The sequence below is a fragment of the Scleropages formosus genome, chromosome 8 (assembly GCF_900964775.1).
Source record: "Scleropages formosus chromosome 8, fSclFor1.1, whole genome shotgun sequence".
Taxonomy (NCBI): Eukaryota; Metazoa; Chordata; class Actinopteri; order Osteoglossiformes; family Osteoglossidae; genus Scleropages; species Scleropages formosus.
This window is the reverse complement of record NC_041813.1, coordinates 30,881,090-30,891,210: the sequence shown is the minus strand read 5'-3', so window position 1 is coordinate 30,891,210 and position 10,121 is coordinate 30,881,090. Positions and strand designations below refer to the sequence as shown.

At 55.6% G+C, this 10,121-nt stretch overlaps 1 protein-coding gene across 1 annotated transcript; it reads left to right on the top strand.

Moving 5' to 3' along the window:
• Positions 1–2,422: 2,422 nt before the first annotated feature.
• On the top strand, positions 2,423–8,944 carry LOC108941783 (transmembrane protein 98-like). The gene is given in 8 exon segments (XM_018764628.2): positions 2,423–2,535; positions 5,429–5,625; positions 5,628–5,649; positions 6,752–6,883; positions 6,996–7,029; positions 7,137–7,252; positions 7,344–7,403; positions 8,070–8,944. Coding segments are annotated over 7 exon segments (762 nt in total). The 5' UTR covers positions 2,423–2,535; positions 5,429–5,432; the 3' UTR covers positions 8,275–8,944.
• The last annotated feature ends 1,177 nt before the right edge of the window (positions 8,945–10,121 follow it).

The window sequence follows — 10,121 nt, the reverse complement described above, 5'->3', positions numbered from 1 at the left end:
GTCCGCAGTCCGACCGCGTCCTCCTGACACTGCCAACCGCCCGCCCCGCACTGCACCGCACCGCCCCGCCCCTCAGCCGCACACAGAACGCTTGGGTTGCTGGACACGTGCCGCACAGGAAGAGGAAAAAAAACAGGGGGCTTCGACGCGAGGCAGTAATGGAACAGATATTTGAATTATATTTCGTGCGCGGGGGGTGGGGCTCGGGGGGGGTTATGAGGAGACTGGATCAGAGGAAGTCTGGAGGAGTAACAGCGACAGCGTCAGCGTGTCACGGGGCGAAAGTACGACCCGGCTTTGAACGGCGACGGGCGCAAACGCGGCAGATGGATCCTGTCCTCGTGCGGTGCGGTGCGGTGCGATGCGATGCGGTGCGATCTGCACGCTCCAGCAGGAACTATATTACTGAAATTTTTCCCTGGTTACATTTTGGCGCAGTTCAATGCAAAGGGATATTTTTAGCCAGAATGTATCCTTGGACCGCAGATACGAGATACAAATATAACTGCAACTGTCCTTTGGAGAAGGGCAACGCTCATTGTGCTCAGCCAGAAGGGGTGGGGGGGGCAGCGGCCTTCATCTTCCTGCCTGGAGGAGCCAGTCGCCACGCTGGGGGTGCGGGGGCGGGGCGGGGCAGGACGGCTTTGGCTTCCAGCCCAGACAGGATGGAATTCGATTCAGGCGTCCCGCGGTAAAACTAAGTTAAACCAAACCCCCGGTAGAGTTACTCACCTGCTCATTCAATACTGCCAAGTATACTGGGGTTGCGCGCGCGCGTGCGTGCGTGCGTGCGTGCGCCCATGAGGAGTGCTGCATAAAAACACAACGGCCTCGTCGGCTTCACGTCTCAAGATTTCGGATTTAGCTGCCCACTTGTGCTCCACAGGTGTGTCGGAAGGAAATGCACAATCATCGTGAGCTTTTGGGCCCGTCGGAGCCGTCCTGCGTCATCTTAAATCACATCTTCTTTCGCAGAACTGATCAGAGCATTGCAGCTGCATCAAAGAATCCCATCAGCTCCACATCTTACGCAGCAAGTCCCGAAAAGAGCACGAGACGCACCGTAACCTGCGGAGAAAAGTGCGAAAGTGCCGCTGTACAGGCAGGCAGGGTTATTATGGCTTTTCTCCTTACTAGAATAAACAATCCACATTTCGGAATTATTTCTAAAAATTAATCACTCGCTTTCGTGCCGCCGTGACAGTGTTGTCGTGTGGAAAACAAACAGAACGCAGCCCTAAAATAGCGAGAGCGCTCAAAGCCCACGGGGGACAGACACCCACACCTACCGACGGGTCAACAGTATCACAATTTTGTGTTCTATTCAACGGCAAGCGAAGGACATGCGGGACGTTGCTGGGGATCACGGGAAACCGAGGAGAAGCTCCGCAGCGTCCGAGCAACGCGACGGACTAGGCCCGACGCCTCCAGGTGCGTACCGTGCCACGACGCCGTGACGCGCCGGCTTGCCGAACGAGGGGCGCCGAGCCGAGAGCCACGGGGACGAAGCCGCGCGAACGGCTTGCCTGGGACGGACCTCCGGACCCCAGCCGAGCCGCGGGCGGCGATGCGGGACGGGGGAGGGGGCTGGCTCCGAAGCGAACCCCCGAGGTCGGAACGGCTGTCGCCGGCACCGCTCAAAGCCACGTGGCACCACCCGAGGGGGGGGGAGGGGCGTGCCACGTCGTTCCGCACCCACACCGGCGCTCGGCTACACCTGGTACAGGGGAACGCAGACGAGATGCAGTCCTGGTTTACCTCGCAGCACCTTCAGAGCGCGTGCACGCACAGACGCACGGCCGCGCAAGGTATCGCAAAATCCTCCCTCCCCTCATCTCTCTGGAGACTTCTTACCGCGTTTACTCGGATTCACCAGGAGGCGTTCGGAGGGACACTTTGCTTTCCGCCACGGACACGCGCTTTGGGCCCTACGGCCGTCCTCGGGTCCGCGCCGCCGGAGGAGCACGTGGAGAAGAGCGCCACGCAGTGGCCGGGTCGGCGAGCGCACGGCTTGGCTCCGTCGCCACGGAGCGGGCACATTTGAAAGGCTCTCGGGGTAAAACGAAGTACTGGGGCACATTTCGAGAAGAGCTGGGAGTTCGTGAGGACTTCTTCGACGGAGCCGCTGCGGACCGATTCGGGAGCTTTGGCACGCAAGGCCGGGGGGGCGGGCCTGCGGTACCTGGTGGACTGGGTCAGGTGTACCGCGGCGCTCAGGGTAAATGTTGGTGATGACAGGACTGGGGAGGACATTCGGCGTCTGACAACGAAACGGAGATCTTTCACAATCACATCTGCTCATGGGGCCGGTGGGACACGTGACCAGAGACACACAGGGAGGAGCGCCGCCAACAGGTGTGTGCGTGTCGGGGGGTGGGGGGGGTGGACAACGTGCGGATACGTGGGCATCTGGAAGTCACGTGGCGGGTGTCGCCATAGCCCGGTTTGTGTACAAATAGCGAGTGCGCGCGGACCGCAAACAGCAACAACAACAACGGTGCCACGCCGAGGGCGCGTGCGAGTGGAGATCGGGGTGTATGTATCGCCGCCCATGTCCCCATACACGTGTACGTCACACTTAACGCGGTAAAACAGTGTAAATGAGTTGCTGCTGAGGAGCGCGGGAAAGAAAGTTCACTTTGACTTCGTTCAGTTACACAGTAACCCGGGACACCCCGTGCTCGCGCCCTGGGCTCCGCGGCGGAACGCACATTCCTCGCCGCGCGCTCCCGCGGCTCCCGCGGCTCCGCTCCACGCGCCCCCGCCCCGGCGCGCCCCCGCGCTGTGAGAGAAGCAGGGTGAAAGGGTCCGGCGCGAGCGGGTGAGTGTAAAAACAAGGTACCGGGGGGTGTAGAGGGCGAGCAGAAGAGAGAGGAACTAAGAGGCGGGAAGAAGAGGAGCGGAGCTGCGCGCGGACACTTGCCTGGTGCACTAATTATTGATCCGTTTATTGATTATTGATCCGCTACATCGATCCGGCGTCGATTCCAAATGAAAGACTAAACAGGTGTGTGAACACAGCGCGCGGGCGAAAGTAACAATGTATCACTTGAGAGGAAACAAGTTCAGTTCGGGACCTGTGTGTGTGTTCGTTGGGGGGGGGGGTCCGCCCGTTTCAGCGCGGAAAAGTGTCCTTGCATTACAGTTAACTGCGAAGTGTGTGTGTGTGTGTGTGTGTGTGTGTGTGTGTGTGTTGTTACAGTGTTTGAGTGCGCTGCACTTTCACCATGTTCAGTTGCTCATGATGACTGTGGCGAACAGGTAAACAGGATGAGACACAAGGTTTTGTGCAGAAGATCAATGTGTCAACCCGCCGATCCTGTACATAAAAAACTATGTAAAACAAGGTATAATTAGGTCATTCAAGGTAAGCGTTCAGCTTCCGAGCCTCTAAATGGGCTAAACTCCGGCGAGGTCGTCCTATTTGGGGATTCGCGAGTCAGAGGCTCGGATTCGGCCTCCCTTCCCCCTTACACACCAGTAAGGTAAAGTAAGGTAAGGTGAGGCACGGTACAGAAAACGTGCGTTACTCCGGAGCCGTGCGGGGCTGCGCTCGACGCCGAAGCCTCCGTTCGGCCTCGAGCGACGCCCCGCGAACCGAACCGTTGGCCCGGTCGAGGTCGGCGGATGGGCGCCCGCGGAGCGTCGAACGGAGACGGTGGGGTTCGCCGGCGCCCACGGGTGTGTCGCGGTCGCACCCGTTTCTGCGCGCCACCGTTTCCAGAGCAGCCGTCGAGCGAGAAACGCAGGAATCGAAACGGTTAAAGGAGCATCAGCACCACGCGCTTCACGTTCGCGCCAAACGGCGGACTAATCCTATTAGGGAATTACCGCGTTCCAAAGGGGCTTTTCGACCGGCGGCGACGGCGCCCTCCTTCCCCGACTTGGTGCAGCGGCCAGTGGTTTCTGAGCTGCTACGCATCTCCATCCCTCCTGCGAGGACGAATGGGCGGCAATCGCTCGGACAGGGCCGCGTTACTGCGAGGCTCCGCTAACCGAAAGGCGCGTTTCGCTCCATGCGTCTCACTTGGCAAGTTCTTTTCGAACCGCTTTTTTTTTTTTAAGCCTCATATCATCCCCGAACACGACGCCTTGAGCGTCTCCAACAATGGCGGCGCTCCCCACACCGCCTGTTCCCTCCTTCCCTTCATCCGAGGCGCACGCTTTCCCTTCTCATCCAACATTTATTTCCCGACTCCCTTTGATGAAAAATGCAGTGTTTCTCGGAGAGTCCCGAGACGTCCCCGTCCAACACCCCCGCCCCCACCCCCCGGAACGCGTTCCACACGGCTTGGCCGAAGAAGACGAGACGGTTCGGCTCTCCGAGCGACGCCAACTCTCCTTCCTCGTCGGTTTGTTTTATTTTTAAGGCTGAGAGGGCCGAGCGGTGCGAGAACGCGAGCCCCCCCGTTTTAGGACCTTCCTCATCCAACAAAACGTGAGCGGCCAATCAAATAGTGACGTAAATAAATAAATGCGACAGCTTGTCTTGGTACGTTTGGCAACCCCCCCTCCCCCAATGCAGCATGTGCCAGTGCTGTGAATGGCAGAGATAACCGCAACTTACCCAGAATCCTGTTCGTTGGGGGTGGGGTGTTACTATTTACACTGATTTTCTCCCATTTATCTGGGCCATTTTTCCACTATTGGTTCAGGGCAAGTACCTTGATCAAGGGTACTGGAGCAGGAGCGGGACTTGAACCCTGCTCCTTTGAGTGGAAGGAAGTGGCTCGAACCGCTGCCCTACAGGTCGGCTCGTGAAACGTGTGTCTGGTAGTAATGTCCCATACCTACAACTTCTGTCCAGGAAGTTTTCGAGCGAATTAAAAAAGAAAAAAAGGGGGCGGAGCTTCCCCACGTCACTACCTGAGATAGACGGCCACACCTGACGCCAGAAGGAGCCGGTTAATGAGTAACTAACCTGGTCAGAGTGCAGCTAAGAGCGATCCTCGCAGTCTGGCTGGAAGGCGACGGCGATGGGGGCCCGATGGCCGAGGCCATCCAGCTACTTCCTTCCTCCTCTGGAAGCGGGTCGTAAAAACGTAGGACAGGTAAGTCCGGGTGTCTCGCCGGTCCGTTTCTCCATACGCACGTCACAGTTTAGTCGAGACGCGGCAGAGCAGCTTCCTCCGGCCCTCCGTCGCTGCACCGAAGCTGCGATGTTAATAAATAATATCCGTCACGTTTTCCCCGGCCCCGGCCGCAAATGAGCCGCCGCCGGGATCTGTGCGTTTCCACACGTGGCAAGAGAAAGAGCAGCGCAAACGTTAGAAAATGGGAGACGACGGACAACGGGTAGCTAATAGAGAGCGAGTTTGCTTTGCTCGGTTGTGCGACGCAAAGCTTGAAGAATGCGGAAAACTTCAGGTCCGTTGCGTGGCGTCCAGGTGGAGCCAGAAAACACTAATTTTGTTTTATTTTTCTCCAGATGAATGCGGAGTCGTAGCGACCGAGCCGAGCAGCGACTGGTCAAAGCCCCGCTTTCCCGAGCAACGGCTGGCACCGCGCACGGCGTCGCCATGGAGACGGTGGTGATCGTGGCCATCGCGGTGCTGGCCACCATCTTCCTGGCGTCCTTCGTGGCCCTGGTGGTGGTGTGCCGCCACCGCTACTGTCGCCCCACCAGCCCCTGCACCAGTTCGAGTCCAAGTAAGTACCTGGAAGAGGGGCAGAAACACCACCGGGGGTCTTATTTGTCGTATGTAATTTTGGGTTGAAGATTGGTGGCACAGTGGTGCAGCACATGGGCGTCCTGGGCGTCCCCAGCCTCACACCCTACGCTTCCAGGACACACTCTGGAACTCCATGGCCACTTAACCAGACGGGCAGTGATTGACAGTGAATTAACGATTTTGACTCACGCTTTACCCTCCGGGATATATTTACAGCGTTTACACAGTGGCAGCGGTGCCACCGGCACCTTTGTGCCATGGTTGGAGTAAGAGAGGTGGAGCGCAGCGGGCTTTTACACCGAACCGCCAGTATCCGAGAAGCGCGGCGGTGCCGGCGTGGCGCCTCCACGGACCGGCAGTGCGCTGCGCTTCCAGGCGCCGATAGCAGGCGAATAGTGCAGCGCGGCGCGTACCTGCTTTTCGCCGCCACAGAGCGTGGCTTTCTCCCATTATGCCGTGCCTCGGGCCCTCGAGGATCCGGTGAAGGAGGCGCGACCGATGTTCCGGCCGGGAAGGGGAGCGGGAGAGACGAGGCTTTCGGGCAAAGTGGCCGCTGTAGGGGAAGAAAGGCACACTTTTTTTTTTTTCCCCTCCCCGTGTAAATACTCGGTCCCTTTGTTTGCCTTTAACAATACGGCTTTCAAGCGGTTCCCCTCGCGAAACATCTCGCTCTCGAGAGACGGACACGGCCCCCAGACGGCGGGGGACCGTTGAAGGTGTTCTCCCGCAAACCTAACTGTTCCCTCTCATCGGAGCCGTCCTTCATGGGGCAGTCGATACCTTAACCAAGCAGGGCCGGGGAGTCTGAACCGCTTCGGAGGGTGGGGTGGTAGGGCTCGGTGGCATGTGGCCAAGATTTATGTCTACGTTAATTTATTTAGGTGGCCTTTCTCTCCAAAGTGACTTAGAATTATGTAGCTATTTACACAGCAGGGTAATTTTACCGCATCAGCTCTGCGTTAGTTCCTTGATCAGGGGTTCCGCAGGGCGTGACATTGGAACTTGCAACCTGCTGGCGCTAGATTTCCCGCAGGGCTGCGCTTCTCTCCCAACCGCCTCACCCGAGCATCCGTCGGCAGGCCTACGGTGGACCTGATCGGCGCCATGGAGACGCAGAGCGAGCCCTCGGAACTGGAGCTGGACGACGTGGTCATCACGAACCCGCACATCGAGGCCATCCTGGAGAACGAGGACTGGATCGAGGACGCCTCGTATGTTTCGCCTGATGCCTGCGGAGGGTTGACGTGGTCGTGACCGACTCTGGGTTCCTCGTCATCGTTCGTTCGTTCGTTCGTTCATTCATTCATTCATTCTTCCTTCCAGGGGCTTGGTTTCACATTGTATCGCTATATTAAAGGTAACGTCTCTGCTACACTTGTTCTGCTTCCTCCAACACATTCTCTCTGTACCGCAAGTAAGGTTTTACCACGTTTCAAGCACTCTTTTGGCGTGTCACAACTTCAGATATGCCACACTCTGACAGAGAAGCTCGTTGCCATGACAATGGGCTCAGGGGCGAAGGTGAAAGCCCCGTCCAGCCTCAGCGACATCATCACGGTGGCCAAACGCATCAGCCCCAGGTACGAACGCGCACGCAAAGCCCGTTAGGGAGGCAGTTAAAGTTCGTTCCCGGACGGTCCGTCACCGGGTTCTCCCTCTGACCCCCCGCAGGGTGGACGACGTCGTTCGGTCCATGTATCCCCCTCTGGATCCCATCCTTCTCGATGCCAGGTAATGCAAACGAAAAATACGACTGGTTCGCCCTTCTCAGTTGAGAGATCTGACACTATCCTGGAAACGTCATGTTTCACATTTATATACACACCTGTCCTCCACTCATCGGCCCTAACTTGTTCCGGAAAAATCAACTGGATGTGTCTATTAAAAAAATAAATAAATAAAAAAAAAAGAATGTATGATTACTCATTCCGCTATTTCTGGGGTGGGTTCTGATTCTACATTGGGTATGGAAGTAAGAACGATTTTTTTTTTTTTTATATTTAGTGTTTTTCTTCTGTGCTCCGCTTTAAAACGGAAATAAATTTAACTTCTTTTATTGCAGATTGTTTTTTGGCCTCTTAGCAGCTGCTGCTGTCAGGACCATTTTTCTGCATCTTTTCTCCAAAGTGACTTACAATGTTAAAGTACTTACAAGTATTTACCCATTTATACAGCTGGGAAATTTTACTGGAGCGACTGAGGGTAAGTACCTTCCTTGAGGGTCCTACAGCTGGACGGGGGATCCGAACCCGTAACCTTCGGATCCAAAGGCAGCAGCTTTAACCACTAGGCTACCGGCTGGCCCTTGTACGTGCAGAATACTAGGAGTGACGGGGAGGGAGGTACCTGGAGCGTTAGGGTCCCTGTCCGAGTCCTTCTTGAATTGTGTCCCAACAGGGCCACCGCCCTGCTGCTGTCCGTGAGCCACCTGGTGCTGGTGACCCGCAGCGCCTGTCACATGACCGGCAGCCTCGACTGGATCGACCAATCGCTGCACGCCGCGGAGAACCACATGGCGGCGCTGAGGCAGGCGGCGTTGGCGTCCGAACCGGAGCGGAACTTTCCGGCGGCTGAGGCCATCCAGCAGGAACAGGCCATCTAGAGAGACCTGGGCGCCCACAAAACACACACAGGAGCACAACAGCATGGCAGACAGCCCACGACACACACTCACATATAAAATTGTATAACATACAGTAAACACACATATATATTCTTATATTAAGGGCTGTAGCAGTTTACCTGTATTTTACATGTACACATTGTGACGAAATGCATTTATTTTATATACAGCAGTTATGATTCTTTAAGCCGGTGCATAAATACTGGCCTTTTTTCTTGTAGTTTTCCTCTGCATTTGCTTTTGTTATGTCAGCTGGAACGTCTCCCTTTTCGCTGCGACCCATCACATTTGTTGGACGGGTGGCGTCCACGCGGCGACGGAGCGAGAGCAGCAGTGCTTACGGCCACTCGGCACTCTTTCTTTCACCGACGACTCCATTACTGGCTTTTAGTGCGTTTTTCTCAAGTCTGAATTGGATTCCTTGCTCTAATTTTGGAGCGTAACACACAGCCGCTGCTGCGAGAGACACGGACAGACATTCGGGGTTCGAAGGAAAAAACCCAGCTGTCGAACAGCACGGCCTTTTCACGTTTGACTGATGCTTTTCCTCTAACTCGGCGTACAATGTTAAAGCACCTATGCTTATTTACCTATTTACACAGCTGGGTAATTTCACCGGAGCAATTTAGGGCGAGTACTTTACTCAAGGGTACTGGTACTACAGCTGGAGGGGGGATTCAAACCAGCAACCTTTGAGTCCAAAGGCAGCACCTCTAGCCACTACCCTACCAGCTGCCCCTGGCTTTTCTCGGTGGGGGCACAAAACGGAGGAGGAGGGTTGACTTACCACACACAGTCCAAACGGGACGCTTGTCGCACAGGTGATCAGCCTGCAGGGGATCTGAAATGACGATGTCTGTTAACCACGTTTTTGGAGCGTAGCCCTGTGTGTCGGCGTTGTGATTTTTTTTTTTTTTTTTGTTTTTAAATCATTTCAGTTGTGCTTTTCTCAGCCTGGCCCCCATTGCGGTAATTAGAGTGCGTGTGTGTATCTCTCTCTTTCACAACAACAAAAACAGCTCTTGAACGTAATACGATTGTATAAGCGGCAGTTCTCACAATGGTGACCATATATTCGGGTTCAGCAGACAAAAACTCGCCGTGACGCCAATGGACCGGGGTGCTCATCAAACCGTGGGCTGCTGGTCTTTCCAGTCCACAGTCCCCTTTGTTGTAACTCAAATGTTTTTTAACACCTGTTTTCAAGCAGCATTGAAGAGCTATGGCCCACAGGAAGTTGAAAAAAACGATATGCATCACTTTGAAAAATATGACATGCACATTTATGCTGGAATTCTCAAAAAGTACGCTGTCGAAAACAAATTAATAATGAGCTATTACTCAAGTCCCAAAAATACGCAGCAGGAGAGTAAAGAAACTTGCGGGAAGGTCAGATGAAGGGATTCCTCAATTCTCAGGGCTCACTTCCTTTCCTCGCAGGGAATCAAAGGCCTAAAGAAGTTTGCACCCACTTGCAATAACTAGGGGGCACTCTCGCTTCTTACTGCCAGGTAACTGGGGGCAAAAACGGAAACGAAAGCCCCAGAAGGAGCCATCGTGAGCGAGCGAAGACCTGCGGCGAGAACGACGTGCTCGACGGCACGCGTCACCGCAGCCGAGAAGAAACGGATCCTCGCGCTGCTGCGGCGCAGCGTTGGGCAGCGCCACCTGCGGAATCGGCCGGCCAGTCGCCGATGTCGAGATCTTACCCCCCACAATATTTGAGCGAGGCCAAGCCCAGAACTGCCGTTTTCCCCACCGAAATGCAAATTGCAGGAAGCGGCAAAGAGGTGTCTGTCAACGGCGGCCGTCCCGCTGCACCGGAG